The sequence below is a fragment of the Passer domesticus genome, chromosome 4, assembly GCF_036417665.1.
Source record: "Passer domesticus isolate bPasDom1 chromosome 4, bPasDom1.hap1, whole genome shotgun sequence".
In the NCBI taxonomy this organism is placed as follows: Eukaryota; Metazoa; Chordata; class Aves; order Passeriformes; family Passeridae; genus Passer; species Passer domesticus.
In genome coordinates this window covers 23,009,384-23,032,512 of record NC_087477.1, presented here as the reverse complement: position 1 = coordinate 23,032,512, position 23,129 = coordinate 23,009,384, and the positions used below count along the sequence as shown (strand labels likewise).

Genomic DNA, 23,129 nt, shown 5'->3' with positions numbered 1-23,129 from the left:
GAAAACGTTGACACAGAGTTCAATAGTGCAGTATTTAGAACAAATTTTTTTCTTTCCTTTCCTTTTTTTCCCTTTCTATAGGAAAATGAGCCTGTCTCTGAATTCCCAGCAGTGGTTGTGGAGCCAGTTCCTAGTGCCAGACTAGAACAGGGTTACGCTGCTCAGGTCCTGGTTTATGATGATGAAACTTACCTGATGCAAGATGTAGCAGAGGAACAAGAAATTGAGACTGAAACTGTGGAAACAGGTAGACTTACTTAATTCTTTTCTTCTATGAAGTTTTTTTTTATTTTTAGAAATCCCCAAGGAATGTGTCTACTCACACGATTAAGGTCTTGACATGGGTTCACATCTCTTTCCTCTAAGCTTAGTTTTACATAGGTTTCATTGGTGACAGGATTACCTTAGCAGGTAAAAATGTCAGGTTACATTCAGGATGCTGCATTGTAACACTGTGTCTCCTCCCTCAAGAGCAGGCAGATCTTCAGTTATGTCTTTGCTACATACTTTTGCAGGGAGTTTACTAGACAGCTGAACTTGGAGTTTTTAAAAATCAGCTGGGCAAGGAAGCTGGTTAGAATTCAGTTTCACACTGTGTGTGAGCCACACAACTGCAGGGCAGCTGGAAATAGGTACTGTGTGGCTCTCTTTATCCCATCTTCCAACTCTTGTCCCTTCCTGTCTGTCCCTTCCTATCCTGCATTTTTGGTGCAATAATTTATTTTTGTTGGTTTGGTTGCAGGAGTGGGTGGCTAGGGGGAATGGAGTTGGGCTGTCCCTTTATGGGCAAAAAGCTTAATACCTTGAATTTAACACATCTATCTATAAAATAACAAGTTAGGAATGAAGAAAGGAGTAGAGCTTTGCTGGAAAGATTAACTGTTTAGTGATAAGCACGAATCTTTCTGTACACCCTCTCTCCAAAGAACATGATCAGGAGATTTGCATTTTCTGAGGGGCACCAAAGGGTGCAGAAACAAAAGCTGTGCTTATCTAGCAGCCTAATAACCTCTACCTGTGATTCCTGTTGTCCTTCCCTCTTGCTCTCTTGTGTTGCATCTCATACTTCTCTATGCTAACTTTACAAGAAGAAAAATAGCAAGGAGACCCTCAACTGTTTTGTATTTCTGTTGAATTAAATTTCTGCTGGATTAGCAGAGTGTTGGAGTAGGGAGCACATAGAACTGCAACCAAAGGACAGGTCTTCTTGGGCACTCCATATGTAACTGGTGAGACCCACTTGACATTGGTAGCATATTCTCCTATTCTGCAGCTGCCTTATTTAGAGCTGGTGTTTAAATTAATGATGTCAGGAAAGCAAGATAAAGGTGAGAGACTGTCTCAGCTGCTTAACTTGGCATCCCATTATATGCATTCCTAACAGATTAGGTACGTTTCAGTGCAGATTTCTCAGTAAACAGTGGATGCAATTGCTCATACATCCTTCTCAAGTTGGATGTTATCCTGTAGCACTGCAGCAAAAATTGCAGGCATCAACTTCAGAAGGTGAGCGTGAGCTAGTGATGCAGGTTTTGGGACAATACATACAATTCCAGTTTACTGAAACGCGTTTTGAAAGAAATATGCTAATTGGAAGTTCAGCAAATAAATATAAAGAGAAGTTATAAAATAATGTATTTCTTAAATTTAATTTCTGGTTATGGTAATAAAACTTTTGAGGATAAGGTAAGTGAGAAGTGAGAGTGTTCTTCCCAAACTGAGTTTTACAACTAAAGTTTATATTTGAAAACTTTTAAGAGCTGATACTTCGAAGGTTTTTGTATTCAGAAGTTGTTTTTTAAACATTAAATATGCTGTTTCTGGTAAGATTTTTGTAGATAAATGGCTAAATTAATGGCTAACAGGATAAAGAGCTGCTGCAAATGAACTGTTTATGTTTTTAAGCATAATTTTATGGCCATAATACACTGGGGGAAATTACAGTTAAAAACTTGTAGCTCTCCTATAGGAATAGTTTTATGTAAGCTGCTGTTCAAAGAAAGGGACATGAGTGCTTCCAAGCCTTGATATTTAAAAGTTAGTCTTAAAATTTATAGAGCAGTTGATCTGATAATTTGGTGATATGGCTGGAGATGGTAAGAGATGTGTCTTGACTGTGTGTAGTTTGTTGATGTTTTCTGTGTTGCTTTTGTTTTCACAGTTTGACATTAATATGTTCTTAAAAATTTCGTATGATAAGACAATGATATATTTAAATCAGTTCAAATATTTATTTTTTAGTAGTTTTAATAGTTTTGGTCTAAGAATGAATGGGCAGTGACAAGACAATAAACAGTAAAGGAGAAATTAATATTAATTAAGATTTTAAAAGCTATGAATGCACACCCATTCCCTACTGTCCATCTTTTACGTATTATTTGTGTAGTGTAAACACCTATTAATCCAGTGTGGTTTTCATGGTGTAATTACACGTGACAGTGAGTAGTGGTCCTTGCACAGAGCTCATGTCCAGTTTGGGGAAAGGAGTGCTTGGTTTAGGCTGTTCTGAGGGAGGCAGTCTCGTGGGGCATGTGTTGTGAGCGACACGTTTTGACACAGGCAGGAGTCTTTCTGAATTATTTCTCATACGGAGAGGTAAGATGGGCAGAGAGAAAGTATGAAAGCCCCAAGAAACATTGATTTTGGTAATGCACCAATGTTGGCAATGAATTGCAGGACAGTGAATCTGAGTGCGCTGTTTTTAAATTTTAATTTTGTAGTAGAGATACTGGGCTGTGGGTAGGTAGCAATTTACTGTAGGGTGGTAACAGGTGCCGTGGTAATTGTTAATGAGAAAGCAGGCTAAGGCAATAAACAAGGTACAATGCTAAAGGAGCATTTTAAGGTACTAATTTTTTGAAGTTCGTGCCTTTATTATGCTAATGATCCCAATTTAGAGAGGTGCAACAGTTTGATTTCTGGATATCTTAGAAGAAAAATCTATTATTGCTAAAGTAGTCTCAATAGTTTCTACTTCATAAATGACAGAATTAATTGCTGCGAAGATGTTCATGGTATTTGATAAATGTATCCTTGTTGCACCAAGAATGAGTAGACTTTTGTGGTTCTAGGTTATACAGACAGCATGGTAAACACTAAAACCCATCTTAAAGAACCCTTGGCAGCACTTGAAAAGGATCCCTTTTCACATAACACACCCCCCTTTTTCAGTGTCTTTGCTGTTGGCCATGGACCTGATTTTTTTCCTTTTCTTGTGATGATTCATTGGCAATTCCAATGACTACTGATTTACGTGGTTTATAGCATTACAGCACATGTTCAAATAGCCTCAGGCTACTTTGCAGTTAATCTAAAGTGTCATAATTTATTAAAATATAGCATTATTCTAGCCTCCAGAGACAGGGATTAGTACCCTGTGTACAAATGTTGTAGGGTAGCAGCTGTGGGAAAATTTCCTTAGGACACTAAAGAGATGATCTGTGCTGTGCACTGAATGGTTCTACTTGTGGTTTGCTGTTCTATGAATGGATTTGAGACTGTGTGGACTGTAACGACAGTCACTGCTGAGCCAAGGGCAGAGTCAGGGTCTACAGTTTGTTTTTAATTACAAAACTTCTTGCATTTATAAAACCACAATTCAAATAAAATATACTATGTGATCATTATAAGTACTCAGGAATTTTTAGTTAATTCTAGTGGAGTATGAGGCTTTTTGCCCCCCATCAGACTCCTTCCCACTAATCTATTTTGATTCATGAATCAAGGATCATTATTTATAATTGATTCTTTAACTGTAAAATTAATCCGTTAACTACAGAAGTAAAAGCCAAGTGTCTTTCAGCAAACAAGAAAGACTTAATGGTTCATTGTTTTTATTCTAGAAAAATATGCCTATTTGCTTGGAATAGGAAAAGGAGTTTTCTAGAAAAAAACAAAAGATAGAAATCTGGGTCATTTCAGGTGACCTTATGACATTCTTTCTGGAAGTAGTGAGTGCCTTTTGTAATGATTGGAAGGGGAAATAAAATAGTTAGATTGACACAGTATTTGAATTTCTTCCTTTTTTTGTTTGATATTCTTGGGAGTGGTACTTTTAGATCATTGAGAACTGAGTTACAGCCTTAAAATTTTGTTTCCTGCAACAGTGAAAATATTTATATCATAAAAGACACATCCTTCTTGACAAGTTTTTAATAACACTCAAATTCTATTGGCTTTCATTTCCTACAGGTTTTTTTCCCTAAAAATAATTAGCCCTTCAGTTTTAGGATTTATTCAACAAAACATTTGTAGTTTGCACAGTACCAAAAGCTGCTTTCTTTAAAGGAGCAGTGTGTCTAAAGTTAACAATAGCTACAATTCTGTTTATTTTGTCACCACACAGAAACTGTAACGTGGATATAATGGAGTAATCTAATTTTGGAATTTGCCATAGGAGCAGTGTGGAAGGTAACAGAGTCATAGTCTGCAGGTCTTGGACATGGAGGATGTTAGTTAACTAAGATAGTATTTAAGTATTGCCAGTGTAGACCCTGATTTAATTGTTTTAGTGATTCTAACATCTTGTATGAATGGTATTTTTCCCCTTTTTGTATTAATCATCAAAGTACCAAGTACAAGTTTGGGGATTTATTTTTTCATCACAGCTTTAAGATTAAAGAAGAAACAAAATTACTATTTTCAAGAAGCTGAAGTGTCATTCAGTTTGTGAACTGTCACCAGATTTTTAAATTTCATGTCCTGTCAGAAATCCTCCCTGTGGTAAAAGCTGAAAGTCTGTTTCAATTCTAAAACTCTTATTGCCACAGGGGGGTGGAAGATCTGCATGAAAAAAATGTTGATCTGAAATTGACCCTTTCCAGGATGGAAAAATATTGGTCTACAAAGACCAGGAAATTCACTTGAAACTATCATGTGAATTGACAGCCATTCTTAAGGAGGGGGGATGTTGAATCAACAGGGAGTTTAGGCTTAACTCTCCCCCAGTTCAAACAAATGGATAAATAAAATATATAGTTTAGAGAAATCATCTTTCTCAGAGGAAATTTCAGATCACCTGTTACACAGTTATCCCCACAGCAATCAGCTTTGCATCTCTATGTCCAGTCTTTAGTTACTGCCTGTCCTTCTTTCTGACTTTATATGTCTTCCCTTATTATGATTAAAACTGCTTCCTTCTCTTGTCTCTTATAGAAATTTGAGTCTGTGAACTCAGATAAATTTTCATCAGTTAAATATAATCTACTAAGAACTTGGTGTTAGATCTGGTTAGAATCTAACTTTTGCAATTACGGTATGTGTGTGTCAGGGATAGATAAAACAGTGTTAGAATTCATTCTGGCCAGACATTATTTGGTTAAACTGCTTCTTAGAAAAAATGAGTTAACACAAGCATCTGGTGTACTTCTTGTTAGTGCTGACATCCCCTATTGACTGAATGTCATTTTCTTACACTGACAGCTCAGTGAGAACTTCACACATGCAGAGAGACCATTTGCTTTAGAGGACAGTGCTGACTACAAAAAAAAACAGTATGGACATTTTAACAACTTGATTAAACTCTCATTTTAAGTTGGCGCTGTCTTCCTCTGTTACCTTAGGGTCGCAGTTTGGAGACGGACACATGAGTGCACTGAGATCATGCAACAACAGCTACTGTTTATCCTTGGCTGCCCCCTTTGATAGGGGGTTCAGAATTCCCATGCCTGAACAACCTGTTAGTTGGGGTCTCAGCACTGCCCAGCTCACAGGCCAGTGACAGATCTGCATTCAGGGATGAATGGGATTGGCTGGGGTTCCTTGTCTGAGTTCAAATCCAACCTATCATTGCTTCACCTGGGCACTTGGTTACTTTTATTCTAGAATGAACTAGGTTAGCCAAATTGGGCACAGTTATGGCCGGATTTATCTGTGCAGCTTCAGAGCAGCTGCAGCTGTGACATTCCTCAAAGAGCTAAGATGAAGCCTGTGCACTAGATAAACAAAACTTTGCTTGCTCTGCTGCAAGAATTAGATGCCTCCTACACATTAATGGGGTAAGAGTTTGTCCTTTGGATGTCAACAAATTGTGTTTTACACACCATGCTGGTACTGCTACTGTATCCATGTGAATCCTTATTTTGCCAAGAAGTCCATTGTACTTTTAGTGGTTAAATGTTGATGACAGTGAGGCAAAATTATTCCCCTCCTATTGCATGAGCTATTGCATAGTGCTTGGAGCAGTTATGCCAAGGATATACACATCTTTGTTTTCAGTAACATTCTTAATTCAGAAACAAAATGCAACTGCAACTTAGATTTTGTGTCATCTTTGTTGGTGTTCTCTTTTCTGAGAAATTAAGGAAAAGAGCTCTACAACTGCTCCTTGGACAATGGTATTTTAACATAATGGTGACAGGCAGGTTGTGGTGTCAATTTCATTCTAGATTTCAGGTTTCTGCCTTGTAGCATTCAGTGCTCCATTCATACCGAAAGCATGCTGCAAGACTATTTTGTAATAAAGTCTAATTTAACTACACATTTCAGGCATAATTTTCTTTTTCTGAGGCTGATGTGAGGGTAATTCAATGGTTTGCTGGTGTGGGGCATTATGGGTTGGACTTCAGATGCACAGATGGATTCTCCTCCAAACTCCCTATTCCAGTTGCAGATGGGAGTGAGAATTTGTAGGCTGTTACTGTGAAGACTCAGCCACAGCATTTTACTAATGTAAGCTGAAAAATTTGGGGGTTTTTACCTTGAAATTAGAAAGCAATAGGACATCCAAACCCATTGTGGTATGAGTGCACAAGAGTTAGTGGTGTTTATTGATCAAAAAGATAGTGAAAAACTATTGACATTAATAATTTTTAAAGGTGATCTGCATATTAAAAGAGAGATTGTAGTTGACAGCAAACTCTAGGATGAGAATAAAGCTGTGTTTGAGCAGGACATTTAATCTGTAAAAACATTCAGTGGACTTAGAGAATAGATGTTTGTTGTTATCAGAAAAGCCTTAAGGACTTAAAAATGATGCATTTGGGACAGAGAAATTGCTCGAGTGTGGCACAGTTTATATGCCAGCCTATTACCAATCTCAAATACTGTTAATTTTGTAAGATCATATAGAGTGCTATGCAAATACCTGACTAATCATTGTCTAATAGACTGCCCTGGAAAGAATTTCCTTATAAAGCAGGGAAGTTTAAATATTGATTGTTTGTGGGTTGGTAGTTTGGTTTTTAAATTTTTTTCAAGACAATACTCTGCATGCACAAGTAATAGTGCTGGAATGTAGACACTTGCTATTTTGATTAACTCTTTTTCAGTTTGTCAGAAGTAGTGCCAGATCCTGAGGATACATTTGTTTTTATTCTGTTTGGAATCATTAATTGCAGTAGGAATAATGACATCAGGACTCTGAGTTCACACAAAAGTGCAGATTGTGACAGACTTTGGCATTGTTAGACTTCGGATGGTGTAGTCAAGAAAATGAGCTTGGCATAGTCATGGACCACTTTCCTCAATATTTCCCTGCATCTTCCAGGGACACTTTGTGGTTATTTTGTTATTTGGACATTTTCTACTGTTAAATCCAAAGTGGATGGTAATGATTATGTTGATGTGCTGATAAAACAGATGGCTGCATCTTCTTGTGTGTTTTCTGGCATTTAACTGCTAAAAATGCTTCTTTCTATTGTTACCTTTGCAATGCAGTAATAGGTATCAACAGTGATGGCCTGCTGTTGAAGACAGCAGCTACTTCTGTAATTATTAGATGGGAATTTGTTTAGCATCCTGGCCAAAACTGACCTTTATGTAACTTTAAAATTAGTAGGTGATTTGGGCACTTGGGACAGGGCACGCCTGGACTTCTGAAATTACTTGCAGCTTTTTGAAGTGATTGGTGTTTCAGGATTATCTCTGTTACCACTTGCAATATGTAGTGTAGACTGCAAATAATGCCCTCAGACTGCATTAGTCTGATGCTGGCCAAATGCCAGTACACCCACGAAAATAATTTATTCATTTTCCTCTGCTATAGTTAAGCAGAGGAGAGGGAAAGAAAAGACATGGGGTGAGATAAGGATTAGCACAAAAACACTTTAAGGGCAAAACAGCCTTAAAATTTTGAAAGGTATAAAGAAAAAAATTATTAACAGAATTAAAAGAGGATAATGAGAACTAAAATTATTACAACTCCTTCGTCCCCCCTGTCCTTCTTTCCTTCCCACCGACAGCGCAGAGAGACAAAACACAGAATTATTAGTCAGTTTGTCACTTCTAAAATCTTTCTTCAGTTCACTTAGGGAGAGCAGTTTCTTGCTATGCTGTGGGGTCTTTCCTACATGAGACAGTTCATTGTGACCTTTTCCAACGTAGTTTTAATTTTCCTGGCAAACAGTCCGCCCAAAACCTGCTTGCAACGTGAAGTCCCTCCCACGGGCAAAGCAGTCTTCCCACAACTGCTTTTCTTGGGCCATTTAGCTTATGGAGTGCAGTTTTTAAGGATGAGTTGTTCTAGTATAAGAGCAAGTTTCTCCTCTGTTTCTGAAAGCAAGAGTTTTCTTTCTCTCTGTTCAAATCTCTCACCCGGTCACAGCTTTTCAGCATCCACGTGCTCCAGCACGAGTGCCTTTTTCTCACGGGCTGTAGGTGAATGCCGCATCCCCGCATGCACTTCATGAATTACAGGGAAACAATTTGTTCTGTTGTAGTCCTCATCATGGCTTGCAGAAGAATTTCAGCTCCTCCGTCCGGAGCACCTCCTCCTCCCCCTCCCTCTTTTGCACCAGCCTTAGTGTCACCGTGTTGTTCTCTTCACGTGTCTTTACCTTTTTCTTTTCTCTGACTCGGGAGAGAATTGGTGTTTGCAGGTTCGTTTGTTCTCAAGTCCTATCAGTTGCAATGGTTTTTATGGAGCTCTGCAGCGCTGGAAGGTTGATCTTGTCCAGGCCCCGAACTGGGGAAAGGCTCGCCGAGCTTCTCTCTGTATGGTTCGTGTGGTCTCCGCGCTGGCTGCGGGCTCCGCTCCGGGCGTTTTCTTCGTGCGGGACGCTGAAAGAAACCCCAACAAACTGCTGCCGCTGCTTAGTCCTGTCCGTAGCATGGCTGGTTAAAAGCGGCGAAGTAAATAAAGTGCATTGCGAGCCATGCCGAGACAGGTGCAGCCGTGCGTGGTTGCCTGGCTGGCCGCGGTGCCGGGATAGGTCCCGCGGTGGCTGCTCCGGGACAGGGTGCAGCGGCCCCTCTGGGAAGGGGGCCCAGCCGGACCCCCCTAACCCTCTGGAGAGCAGGGAGCAAGACAGCTTCCCGCCGTTTTTCCTTCTTATAAATATGTTGTCATAGCGGCGTTATCAGTTTTGTTCTTTTCTTTTCTAATTGGCTTAGCAGTGTGGTAATTCTCAGAGGCAGCCAGGGATTGGTTTTGCCAGGCATGGAAGGAGCTGCTAGCACCTCCTCACAGAGAACCACTTCCCTGGCTGACTTTTTCCCACTTCACCACTAATCAATTAATGCCAAACCAGCACACAGATTGCCATCTACCCTCCACTTACTTAAATTAACTCAAACAAGTCACCTCTGTAAGAATAAGCAAGTGCTTTGCGATTGCCTTTTCCCAGGGTAGCTTTGTCTTACTAGAATACAGCTGTAATCCTCTGGGGGTAAAAGTAATTCAATGCACACATTTTTTTCTTTCTGGTTAATTATTTGCTGTCAGTGGAAGGAAAATGTGCAATTGGAAGGCTGTACTTTTAGCATTTCAAGCTACAATGCTTGTGGAGTAGTTTTCCAAGAGAAAACTAGTCTGTTATCAGAGAATGCTTTCATCATATTTGTGGGAATTGTAGGAAATGCAACTTTGCATAGGAGACTGTGGGAGTGGAGAATGACAATTCCTCTGTAAGCCCTGAATGCTCTGTTAGTTTTGAGGACTGTTCAAGGACATGCTTAAGATAATTGATGATTCTATGCCAATCCAAGTCTGCAAATCTGATGAAACCCACCAGTTCTTCAGATTTTGAATTTACATCTGCTGTTTTGGATGCAATTAGTCACATCCAGCTGCTTGTTTTTGAATTGTTTCTTGGTTTTTCAAAATAATCAGACTGAGTTTTAGCTAGTGTATATTGCAGAGAAGAAGTGATACATTTCCTACATTTCCTTTATTGTGAACAAAGTTGTCCATATCCCTTAACCAGAAAGCATGAGCTCATAGATATTTTACTCCTGTGTTTATACAAGAATGGAGATAGAATTCACTTGTCTTGAAGTTCCTTAAAGCTTATGACAAACAGAAATGTAGTAATTAGAAGCATAAATTTGAATAACTTTCCAGCTTATTAAACATTTTGACTGGGGTTTTTTCCTGGCAGTTAGTAAATGTAGCATGTAGGTCTACCTGGCTATCTTGACAGCTGAACTTGTGTGTTTAAAATTACAATAAAGTTTAGTCTGTGTATAGTAACAGTAAAAACAAACAAAAACCAGTCAACAATAAACTAGGGTAAATAAACATGTTTCTGTCTGACAAAGAGTGATGCTGGTCCAGAATCTGCTCCTCTACTTTTTTTTTTTTAAATTACTTTTTTCATGCCAGAGAAATGAAATTTCTGCAATTTCCTGTGGCCCTGTTCCATTACAGTATTTCTTGCTTCAGTGGGCCACCCACTGAGTAGATTTTGTAGCCCTCTTTTTTTTAGCCTAGAAAGGAGGCTTTAAAAGAGATTAAAAAGTTGAATGCACATTTTTTTTCCTGTTGACTACTTTTTCCCTGAAATAATAAGATTTTATTAGCATGACAAATCAATCAACATTCATAAAATACTAGAAATAATATAATGTAAACAGATGAAACTGCAGGACTTTTGGAGAAAGTTGCATTCCTCCTTAAAGACAGTATTATGCTTTAATACTAATACAGATAAGGTATGCATAGGTCACTTCATAATTTGTTGTGGCTTTTTGCATAGTAATCTTGAAAGTGCACAGGCTCAGATTCTTTTCATTTTCATGTGATTGGAATCCCTTGGGCATCCAGTGAGAGGGAAGAATCAGAGCACTTGTGTGCAGCTGTTCAAGTCCATTTCATGTGCATTGGCAAACATTGTGCTGTCTGTTCTTGCAGTAGTAAATAAGTGCTACTTAAGAAACTGTTTTTAAACCAATAACTTAATGTTTAATATTTGTATTTTTTTTTCTCATTTTGGACCTATTGGGTTTAGCAAAAATTAAACAGTGCCAGTTACTTGCATGCACTTACTAAAGTAGTCCACACATCTCAGGCAAAACATTATTGCGTATGAGTCAAATGCTTCAGTTTTTTACTGAAAGCTGCAATCAGTAAACAATCCTCACTGAATTACACAGCAATCAAAAAAGGAAAAAACTATGAGTGCACCTTTTCCAAAGTATGGTAGTGTGAACTCCTGTTGACGTGGGTGTGGCTCTTCAAAGGCATTTAGCATCTCAGTACAGCTTTTGATCTGGATCTAAACCGACAAACTTTTAAACTGTATTTTATAGCTTGAAGTATGGATAAATGAGAGTTTTTAACAACAGGAGGTACACAGGACTAAGTGACAGGACTACACGGTTATTCCAGTACTCTGTATCTAAGCTGAAGCTCTGGTGTTGCTACACTACACCGTATAAGGCTTCCACTTCAATCTGAGTATGTTCTCATGAACGACTATTAAATTTTATTGCACATTTAAGTGTACCTAAAATGTCTTTTCTTGTCCTTGGGCTTGTCTCCACTAGGAAAATTTCTGCAGGAGAATACAGCAGAGTCCCCTAGTGGAAATATGCTGATGGGAAGAATTCTTGTTAGCACTGCTGTTGCACCTCTCTGAATAACAAAAGCTGACAGGAGCACTCTGCTGTTGGCAAAGCTGGAGCTGCATGAGAGCTTTTTGCCCTCACAGCTGGCTAGGTGCCTTTTTTGTCTGTGCTTCTGGCTGTGGAAGAATCCTGACTGGCAAAATTTTAGCACCTATTCTTACCTATCATGGCCTCTCTCATGAATGTGAGAGTGAATGATGTTGCTTGCAGGTCTTGCTCTTTGTCTGATGAGGCACTGCAGAAATTTAATTCCTTATGCCCAGGAATAGATGACTGCTATCTACAAAATGCCCGATTTTTTATTTGTATATTATAAACATTATGTACAAATACAGTTATGAAAATGTAGTCCTGTAATGTCTTGGGAGCTGTAGTGGAGGAGTAGTATTTGTCAAGAGTTCAAAGCACTGAATCTACCAGCTGGAGTTGATTTTTGCTGGATACTATTTTGTGATTTTGGTGCTGGGGAAAATTGCTTCTAAATTGTTCCTTCTGCTTTAGGTCCTAGGACTACTGAAACTTGAGAGGGGAAGAGATTGTGTAGTCAGATTGCAGCTGGATCCCTTCACCTTGTTTTCATGGAGCTGTGAAGATTATGTGTTCAGGGAAGGCTCTGTAGGCAGCAGGTGTTTGCTAGATCCTTGCTTTAACAGTGTAGGCCTACTCAGGTGTGTGATGTTAATGAAGGAATTCCTGTATGTAATTTCCATGCACAGCTCTGTGTGAGACATCCTTGGCTTTTCTTGGTGCAGCTGCTCTTTGCGTGCAGCTCTGAAGTTTTACCCTGGGAGCAATCACTGCTACCCACATGGTTTGGGTAGGGAGTGTGGAAAGTGTGTTCTCCTGACCGGCGCCTCTCCAGGGGCCTGGCAGGTAATGCTGTGGCCTCACTGCCACAGCTGTTCTTCAGCAGGGAGAGGATGCAACCCTAAAAAGTGCTGATAGTGGTTTGGGTTTGTTTTTTTTTTTTTTTAAATTAAGAGGGCCATGAAACTTTTTTCACTCCCCAAGTCTTTTCAGAGATGAATCGTGGGTGGGACCCCTGGCTCGCTGGAATAAGCCCTGTTACTCTAACGGAGATAAGGTGGATTGCAGGCACGGAGCTTTTCTGGCAAGCTGTTACTAACATAGGTGCCCCAGGGACTTGTCAAGGAGAAATCTGGTTAATGCGTCAGCGGTCGCCTCGGTGAGCACTGTCCGGCTTATACCGGTAGGTGGTTTGCCCCGGTCAGGACGTGTCACCGGGGCACGGAGGTGCGGATGGCCGAGGGCAGCGGAGGGCAGCGGAGGGCCGCGTTCGGCCGGGCCGCGCCGCGTCCTTGCCGCGGGCGCGGTGCGGGGAGGCGCTGCCCGTCCGGCGGGGCGGCCGCGCGCCGCGGCGGGAGCCGGCGCGGCACTTCCTGTCTGGGGCGGGCAGCGGAAGGACCGCGCGCGCCGCCCCGCAGGAAGCGCTCCCGCCGCCGCGCGCCGTGGCGGTGAGCGCTCCGCCCGCCCGCCCGCCCGCGGGAGCGCGCCTCGCCGCCGGCCACCGCGCGCGCCCGCCCGCCCGTCAATGTGAAGCCGCTCCGGCAGCGTAAACATGGCGGCATCCGTGCATGAGGGGCCCACGAACCAGCTCGACCTCCTCATTCGGGCCGGTGAGCTGCGCCGCTCCTGGCCGAGCCGGGGCGGGAGCGGGGACGGGCCGGGGCGGGGGGGGAGGACGCGGCGCACGGCGCGCTCCGGCGCGGGAGGCAATGGAGGGCAATCAGGAAGTGATCACCTTGGCAGCGGCCGGCCCGCGGCACTCGCCTCCCGGCGCGGGCGGCAGCGCCGGGAGTTGCGGCGGAGTTTGGCGGGGTCTGGGAGGCTGGGGCGAGAACCAGGAAGTGCGCGGGGCTGTCGTCCTCCTGCCTCTCCCGGCCCTCTCCCCGCTCCGAGCGCTGCCGCCACGCCGTCCGAGCGGGCAGGCCGAGTGCCGCCGCGCACCGCACGCAGGGCCGCGGCCCGGTCTCGCCGGGCACGGCGTCCCGCGGTGTTGCGGTGCCTGCCCCCCGTGCCCTTTTAAACTGCGCTCCGGCGGCGGGGCGGGAGGAGGCGCCGGCGGCCGGGCCGCGGCCCCACGTGTGCGGCGCGGGGGGGCGGTGGCGCCCCCTCCCCCACGCGCGCCGCGTAGCGGAAGCGGCGCGCTCCCCCGGGGCCCCGCGCGGGGAGGGAGGGGCCGCGGGCGGGCGGGGGGCGCGGGCCGCCAATGGGCGCGCGGCGCGCGCGGGAGTGGCGGCGCGGCGCGGCGGGCGCGCGCGGCGCCGGGGGAAGCCGGCTGTAAACACGGAAGTGGCCGCGCCGCCGCCGCACGTGGCCGCACCGGGCTGCGGGCGGGCCCGTGCGCCTTCCCTGCCCCTGCAGGTGCCGCGCTTTCTCCGGCCGCTCTCTGCACCTCAGCCCCCGGGCGCACGCCGCTGCCGGGGCATGGGCGGTTTACCCCAGGTGTGGCACTTCGAGTCCTGCATGGTTTGGTCTCTTTCCGTTTTGTTATAGCGGTCTGACAACAGGATACTCCGGTGATCGCAGGGCTTGTCTCAAAGTGTGGTAAAGCTCTGCAGAGCGAGCAAGGTTACAACTGACCCAAACCTCAAATGCGGTGCTGAGCATTCAGTCCTCCACTGAAGTTGTACTAGATCTGATTTTATTTTGGCCTTTGCAGCATGAGGCTCAACTTCTAAAAGTAGTTCTTGGAACCATCAAGAGTGCAGTGTATGGCATTATAGGTAATGAATTGTGCAGTAGCTGCACGTGGGTTTTCAGAGTCAAGCTTAATACTGGCTTTGCATTGACATGGCAGTGGGTTTTTACAGGCCTGAAGATAAATGCTCTGTCGTTTATCAGTGCATTAAGATATTCTTTCAGAAAGGGCCAAGTCACATACTCGTCATCGCTTATTTTACTTAATGTGGAAGAATATCCAGGGTTTTTTGGAGGAGGATGACCCACACCCCAGACATGGAAAAATGCACTACAAAGCAGTGAAGAACTGTTCTGCTGCGCAACAGAAGGGGAGTAGGGCTTAAACATTTTGACACTTGGGTCTAGGATGGATCAGTAGCTTGACTTTGCCACTAGAACAACTTTGATTTCTGCAGGTCTCACTGCTGCAGATCTCAGTGAGTTGTTTTTTACTTTTGACTGTCTGAATAGAAAACGTTTAGGTAGTTGATCATTGTGTCAACACCTTCTGCAGTCACTGTAACTAGATTGCTTGAGATCGAGCCCTTAGATAAATAATGAATGACCTTTGCATTGCTCTTTTTGATGTCCTTTGTCATACTAATCTCATTAGCTAACCAACTTCATTACTTTTTTCCATATTTGCATTGCAGTGACTGGTACCTATGCAGGCCTAGTATTCCCATCATCATACTATCAAGATACCATATCTGTTTACTTAGTTTTGTATGTAGATATCACGTGGATTTAAGTTAGGAATTCTTTATCCTAAGGGATTCTAATAATTATATGTTGCTTTCCCCCGTGGCTGCTGTTTTCACTGCTGACAAAACTTCAGTGTTTAATAACTGGGAAATAAGATGGACCAAAATTGTTACTGCTTAGTGTTATCTTAATTGCCAGTTGTAAGAGCAACTCCTAAATTACTTTACAAAGATATGTTTTTGCTTTGTAGTTAATATTTCTGTCAATATTGGGCTGATAACATATGACTCAGTGACAGAAGTGTTTTGAGATGGTTGCTCTCATCTTTGTTATTGATTAGCCTTTATGCCGTGGGTTGGGCATCATCCTTAAATTGTGTGCAGCTGAGAGTTTTGAACAGAGGCAGGCTTAGGGAAATATTAAAAAAGGCAAGAAATTGGTTTTTGGTTTCTGAATAAATATCCACCATAAAACAAGCAGTAAACTGAAGAATGCTTTCTTTTCCAGTCAAGTTTTGCATACTGAAAGATTTCTGGATATTATGTACAGAGGCAGTTCAACTGCTTTTAATTAAGATGTTGTTTAAGCACTGTTACTAACTTCCCATGCTGTTTTTAAACGCTGAAGTAAAACAAGCACGTGAATGCCAGTAAACTTTTAATGAGGTTTGTTAGTGTATAGTAGTCACTCTACTGAATTCCATGCTTGGAATCCTGAATTCTTCATTAAAATGTTGCCTTGGTTGCCTGATAGTATTAAAGAGTAAGCTATTGCAGGTGCTACTGTAGTGCAGTGCAAAAGAGTAACATTTTGAAAATTTCAATCCATTTTTTCAATCTCATAAACTGCTTTCATTAATTTTGTTAATCTTATGTTAAAAGGGGAGGACATTGTTACCAAATGAATATGTTGCCACTATTTTTTTTCTGTAAATCCAAAGTACAGCCCTTTCAGACCTAATTAGCAAGGTTTGTATTTTGTAACAGCTGTTGAGAACCTTGAATGATCTACTATACACACTACCTGGGTAGGAAGTGGCGTTAGCAAACATTAGGCCAGCAGTGAAGATAGACATCAACTAGCCTACTTATCTATTCACACTTTGGATCTGAATTTGTTTTCTGGTTTTTTGTTTTTTTTTTCTATAAATAGATCAAAATTTTTAAATCAGACATTTTAAAATAATGTGCCAGGGACTCAGATTCTTTCCTAAAAGCAGTAAGATGAGGTTTGATTTTAAAGAATGGAAGATAAGTGCTGGTGTTGGCTCTGATGTGTTCTAGATCAGTAAATGGCAGTTCTCTTGTTACTCAGTTACAAAAGTGTGGAAAATTTACTTCCGTCCACATAAACTACTTTACTTCATTTGGGCAAGTGACAGTTCTTTCTGAAATGATTGTATAATATAACAGACCTACACCTTATATTTTTTTCTGAAACAATACAGTCTGTTTTACCTTTGGGGTCTTTCATGTAGTTGAAAACATAAATATAATAGAATTGGGCATTTTTAGAGAAGTGGGTGGTACACTTCAGTCTTTGATTAGAAATATGATGCTTGTGTATCAAAGTCTTGGAAAGTTGTCTTTTTTAAAATTATGGAATCCTCCTCATTTTGTTTTCATTTCCCCCCCCCCCCCGTCTTTTTTGTGAGAACTGTTGTGCTACAAGTATACAAGTATAACTTGGTTGATGACATTTGGTCTAGTCATTTGCAGGAAGAGCCGCCTGTTTTTTACTTGTCCCTTCTCTGAGAGAGCCTGTTCCCTCACTTCATCTTTTATGATGTCTTTTTTAGCTGGTTTTGGGTACCTTGTCTTCTGTCTGAGCACTCTGACATGCTGTCTTCTGTTAGACATTTTCTAGCATGTCAGAAAGATATTTTACATACATTTGTGCTAGGTTACAAATTTCTCTTTTTTTTCCTTCCCACTGTGTTGGTGCTGTAAACATTCCCTGCAAGGAAATGCAAAGTCCTGGTGTTCACTGGGTAGACAAATGCCTCTAAGGCTAAAACCATTTACTGGGTAAAGGAGAATTAGTTAGCTGGGAAGGCTTGAAAGTTGGTAATAGAACTGAATTTAGCAAGTGTTTTAATAGCTGTCCTTTCGGCAATGTTAGATTACTTTGTTAACTGTCGTGATAGACAGACAGCATGTGTTGTTCAGCCAAAGCCAGAAGTGTTACTATTTTTTGCTTGATATTTTTTAGGTGACAGTTTTAGTGGAGTCCCAAGTAGCTTCCAAGAGGCTTTTGTGGAGTAGATAGTGTGTTTTTATTGGAAATGGAAGGGGAGAGATCCTTTGCTTTGAGTGGCTCCTTTGCTTTGCCGTTAAAGTGTGCAGTCTTAGTCCCTAATGCTGGTTGTATTTCCTTCTCCTCCACTCTGGTCCTTTTGCAGAATATCCTAGTACTAGAAAAGTATATAGATGGCTTTCTGCTAGGTTTCTTGCCTGCTTCCTGCCCTCTGTTAAGTGCCTCTTAGATTTGGTGCAGCATCTAAACTGTTCTCTGTAGGAAAATTTTGTATGCTTTTAAGCATTTAGAATGTAGTGAATTCACTACCCTGAAATTTGTCATCTGAGTTTGAATTTCTTTACAAAAGTCCTTTATATACTAGACCTAATGGCACAGAAGCAGCTATCTGGTTGGATAAGCTCTGCTGACATGCTTTGAATCTTATTGCATGCATTAGAATAATAACATATTAAATATTGATTTGGACTTTCTAATTTCAGTAGCGTTGTAGAATTTATACATTTTTTATCAATTATCTGAATTTTGTTCCTGTATTCTGATAATCAGTGAAAATTTTTATCAGGTAGATGAGGGAAACGTTAGTGATCAAATTCTGCGCCACTGAAACTTTTATTTAGAAAGGGAAATGTTTGGGGAGAAAGTTTCCTGCTGCAGGAGGGCCACTCCTGGTACAATGCAGGTGGTCAGCCTCTGACTTTGGATATGCCCAAACAGCTGCTTGGGAAGGAAACACTTGGCCAAGCACGGGGAGCATCCAGGGTTTGCAGCTGGGGAAGAGGCTCATGGTGCATAGTTTGTGCTGGTTGCCACTGGTTATCCAAGAAACAGAGTGAAAAATAAAGACCCTTTCCTGATTTTCCTGTTCTCTTAGGTAAGCTTTTATTGTTCATAGCCTGGGGTGAAGCAGTGTTGCAATGTCAGCTTTAACAGGCATCTGCTGTTCCAAAAGATAAAGCCCTCTAAATAGCATCCCAGGCCATAGCTAACAGGCTGTGGTGGGAATCCAATCAGCCAGTCAGCAGATAGGCACCAGGCTGGCTCAGAACTTTCAGTCACCTGTAGTTTTGCATTTTTGCATCTTCCACATTTCACCCGCTTTCAGCTTCTGGTTGATATCTTTATTCTGCTGGCTAGTAGATTTTTCAAGGTTTTAATCACTGCATTTCAAAAAACTGTAGTATGCTGGAAGGCTTCCCCATGTGAGCCTGCAGGGAATCTCTGTGTGTATTCAGTGTTTCCTTAAGTCAGAAGCAACGCTGGCATTATGTTTCCCTGCTTTTCACTAAACAAACCTCGAGTTATTTCTTAGACATATTCAGTAACAGCATACTTGCCTTGAAGTTTTTGTAGAGAATTATTCCTAAATCCTCTTTAGTTCTGTGATACTAGAGATAGGTGACTCTGCTTGGGCTAAAGATAGATCTCCTGGTTGCTGGCTGCCTTGCTGGACTGGTTCAGCTTAGAGCAGATGGCCATAAATGGAAAGAGCAACTGAAGAGAGACAGCTACCTTGGCCAGAGTGTGGATAATGGGCAACAGGTGTTTCTGCAGTCACCACTTTGCAAAACCTTTACAAGGGTGAGGAATATGGAGTTAGCTGTGCACAGAATTGTAGTTTTACATGGTACATTGGGAATTTTTAGTGTTGCTGCTGTGATCTGCACTGTGCAAACTTAACTGTGCTCTCTTGAAGTTGCATTATTTTTGATTAATTAGTTTTCCTAAAATTTCAGAACTTGAAAAAAGAACTATTTTTACCTTTTTGTCTTAGTTTTTGCATAAAGCACACCCTTTATACTGTTCGTTGTGTTTTCTGGTTGTTTTTTTTTTTTTTAATAATCAACCTGCTAAAATGAACTGCAAATTATTTTTAATGTCAGAAATCAAAACAGGATGTATGTTTTGGAAACTAGTCTAGTATTTACATATATATATACATAGACATGTATATGTATATATTTATCCAATAGACTGAATCTTTGAAGAGAGGTGACCTTTAGATTTTAGTGGGTTTGTTAATTTATAATCATCTTCATCACAATCTGTTTTTTTTCTGGTTAATTTGAAGGCAAAAGACAAATCTCCGTCTCTTTCTGAAAGCTTTTGAACTCCTCATGGAAATGAGTAGCTTGCTAGTGAACTAGAAATCTAATGTAAGAAGTGACAGTGTCAGTTCTGCTTGTCTTATGTCCTCCCTAAATACATCTGTTGACAGGCAGGTACAAACAGTGTGAAGACATCTGATAATCTTGTGTTTTTCATGTTAAAGACTGAGAAGTATAGTTGTACAGGGATACATGTGGACATCTGTAAATAACCTGTTCTCATAATTTCTTTTTTTGTATCCTTCTGCAGTAGAAGCATCAGTTCATGGCAGTAATGTGCCCTGCACAGATAAGACAATTGAAGCTGCGGAGGCCTTGCTTCATATGGAGTCTCCTACCTGCCTGAGAGATGCCAGGAGTCCTGGTATGTCAGCCACAGTCTCTGCTCTGGGAGCCATTTCTCCTTCTACTAATCCGTAAGACAAGCAAAGTAGGAAACCTGTTTCTGTGGAGAGCTGTATGCTGTTTAAAACCTTTGCCTGCATATTTAAAAACTACTGATTTGTTTGAGTTTTACATGATTTCTTCACCCTGCAACACGTATACTTACAGATTAAATCATTTGTCTGAGAGGGGTTGTTGGGAAGAGATAGCTGAGTAATGACATATTTAAAATTAATTTTTCCCCCTAAGCATCATGGAATACTTCCTCACTGTGACAGCAGGTGACAGAGCTCTGGCATAGATTGACCAGAGAGGCCATGGAGGCTCCATCCTTGGAGATACTACAAAGTACAGGATCCAGGGCAACCAGCTCTAGGTGGCACAGTTTGAGTTGGACCAGGTCCCCTTCTAACCCCAGCCATTCTGGGTTCTGTGAATCTGACATTTCAAATTGCTAAAATAAAGAGTTATTTTAAGGGAAAAGAATTTCTATTCATCTTTCTATTTTATAAAGAACACCCAAAACCAATGTGTTGCAAAGTGTTACCAGTCTGAAAAACCAAACCTTAATGTTGATGGTTACTTTAACTGATGTCCCTTCTGAAGTTATTTAATAGATGTTGGATGAAATAATGGTCAAACTGAAATGCAAAAGCTACGAAATAAGAAGTGGAAAAGGTGGAGCTCTAATTTGTTTAATTTAAAGTTGAGTTTGGTTCTGAAGAATATTGATGCGGTCCTTGTTTTTGCCTAAAACTACTGACAAGTGTGCATGTTTTGGGGAGTTGGATTGATTTCCAAGGTGACAGTATTTTGGAGCAGAAAAATGTAGTAAGCAGAACTTACTACACTGTTGCGTATGCTTTGTTTAAAACAATTTTATGTAAAATACATTAAAATAATCAGGTAGAAACTTCATCAGATATTCTTTTTTTCTTCTCTTGTAGTAGAAGTTTTTGTCCCTCCTTGTGTGTCTACACCAGAATTTATCCATGCAGCCATGAGACCTGATGTGATCACAGAAACCGTGGTGGAAGTATCAACAGAGGAATCTGAACAAATGGATGTATCTCCCATTCCAACTTCCCCTGATATCCATGAACCAATGAGAAAGAAAAAGGGTACATATGGCTTTTCATAGGAGCAATCTCAAAATTTTCCTTCTGTTGTCCACTGCTGTGGATGGTGCAGTTGATACAGGGGAGGATGGATTGGATGGTCTGATCTCTTTGCTCATACAAACAGATTGATGGGAGTCTGAAATGTGAGTTCTTAGAAAAATGGGTGTGCATCAAGAAAAAAGAGAATGGGCTTTGACAAGACATAAAGGAAGATGGTTTCTGTGTTGTATATTTTAACACAAAGTGGAGGAAAGACAGAGTATTCAAAGAGGACTTTTGTGGTGGGTAGCCGCTGGTGTCTGAAATGTGGGTATATTTGGTGACATGGTAGACTTGGGGTTCATGCTGTGAAGCAACAGGGTAAATATTAACTTAAAAAAAAACATAAATCAGTTTACAAAATCATTATAAGATCTTTGTAAAATTTTTGTCTTTCTTGTCTAATTGGCATATCTTGGAGAAACAATTCAGAACAGTGTTTGATTTCTAAGCATTTTGCTATCACATGAGAGGTTGGCACCTTGTAAGGTTGCTCTCTCTGGTCTAACAGTTTTGTTAGAGGCATCAATACAGTTCACATAACTTTAGGAACTTTGATTTAATGGTTTCCAGACATGGTTTCCATCTCATGGCTGAGATGGAATATTTACTTGAAATTTAGAGGGAAAGAAATGCAATATAGTGATAAAATTACACAAATCCAAGATCTGTGAGTCTTAGAATTAATAAAAATGCACATTAACTTGTCTGCAATTGAGTTAAATCTGCCTATGAAGTAAGCAACCAAATGATAATTACACTGAATGTGCAGTAGTAATCTAAGAATCTAAGTTTATCCATACCTGTAATGAGGAAACAGCAGGGGGGGAAATACACAAATTGCTTTTTTCAGCAAAGGCAAACTATAAAATTTTTCTCTGCATATGATTAATACTTCTTTTTTTCCCCATGTATTATGTGCAGCTGGCCGTAAACCCAAGACACAGCAATCAGCTTTATCTGATGGGTCTCCAGATCTAGGTATAAAGAAGAAACCTAGAGAAGGCAAAGGTATATTTTTCCATTCATTGAGTCTTTAAAAATAAGCAGTGTATCTGCATGGTATTTATCACTGTAAATGTACATATCTTTAAAAATGTGATGGATGAGATTGTGTTGACTTTCATTAGAGTTTTATTCAATGTCTTTAAATTTGTTTGTACAAGATCTAGCACAAGGATGTATGCTCTAGGAGTCTCCTCTAGCACCCTCCGCAGTTAATAGGCTTTCTCATTTTTTATTTGCTTCACTTTGTGGTTATTGACTTGTGATGTCTTTTGTGTTCTGTGTCAACTTAGTGCTACACACGTAATTTATTAAGCTACTGCTGTAAGACTTGTTTTCAAGTAGAGGCATCATATGAGCATTTAGAAAGGTGATGCTTGGAAGTAAAGGTAATAAGGTTAGAAATATGATTTCTTAGTTAATTGACAAACATCAGTGGGAATATATTCCTTGACTAATAGGTTCAGTTTAGTTTAAGGAGAAAAACAAATGATGATGTGTTTCTATATTGGTTGAGTGGAGAATTATGTGCAGAAGAGTTCTAGTTTCCTAGTGTTTCTCCTGATAAATAGAGGCTCCTTTCTTGGACTCCAAGCCCCTGCTATTCATTCAGTAAGGAGGCAGACTGGGACATTTGCTCACAGCTTACCTTTGGGGTGGTATGCAGCGTATCAGCCTTCCCTGGCTACAGGTGAAAAATCTGGATCTCGCCTCCACTTGGTGCACTGAAAGTTGTTCTGAGATGTTGCTACACCTGGGAGTAACCAAGTTCAGTGACTTGGACTTGAAGAACATGCTGGCTGAGAAAGTGTGCAGTGGTCAGCTCCACTATTATTTTGACATTTGTTTGAAAACAAGGTCTCTGCAGTTTATGTAATTCCTTATCGGGCTACAGCTCCTGAGTCAGCATGTTTGTCAGTCGGGCAAGGAAGAATGGGACTGACTTCATGGAGATGTTTGCTCATGGAAACCAGTGCAAACACTAATTCAACTTCCCTGTTGTTGTGCCCACAGTTGCTTTAGA

General features: G+C 41.1%; 1 protein-coding gene across 9 annotated transcripts in view; it reads left to right on the top strand.

Annotated features, from left to right (window-relative positions):
- Window positions 1–23,129, top strand: part of ELF2 (E74 like ETS transcription factor 2) — a 34,949-nt gene that overhangs the window by 6,792 nt on the left and 5,028 nt on the right. For 3 of the 9 annotated variants that reach the window (XM_064416527.1, XM_064416524.1, XM_064416525.1), the window contains exons 3-6: window positions 82–247; window positions 19,807–19,920; window positions 20,888–21,061; window positions 22,025–22,111. In XM_064416527.1, the coding sequence (XP_064272597.1) occupies window positions 82–247; window positions 19,807–19,920; window positions 20,888–21,061; window positions 22,025–22,111 (541 nt within the window). Of the gene's footprint in view, window positions 1–81; window positions 248–13,275; window positions 13,422–19,806; window positions 19,921–20,887; window positions 21,062–22,024; window positions 22,112–23,129 lie in introns of those variants that run through there. The other 6 variants (XM_064416531.1, XM_064416530.1, XM_064416526.1 and 3 more) reach the window with 5 other exon arrangements.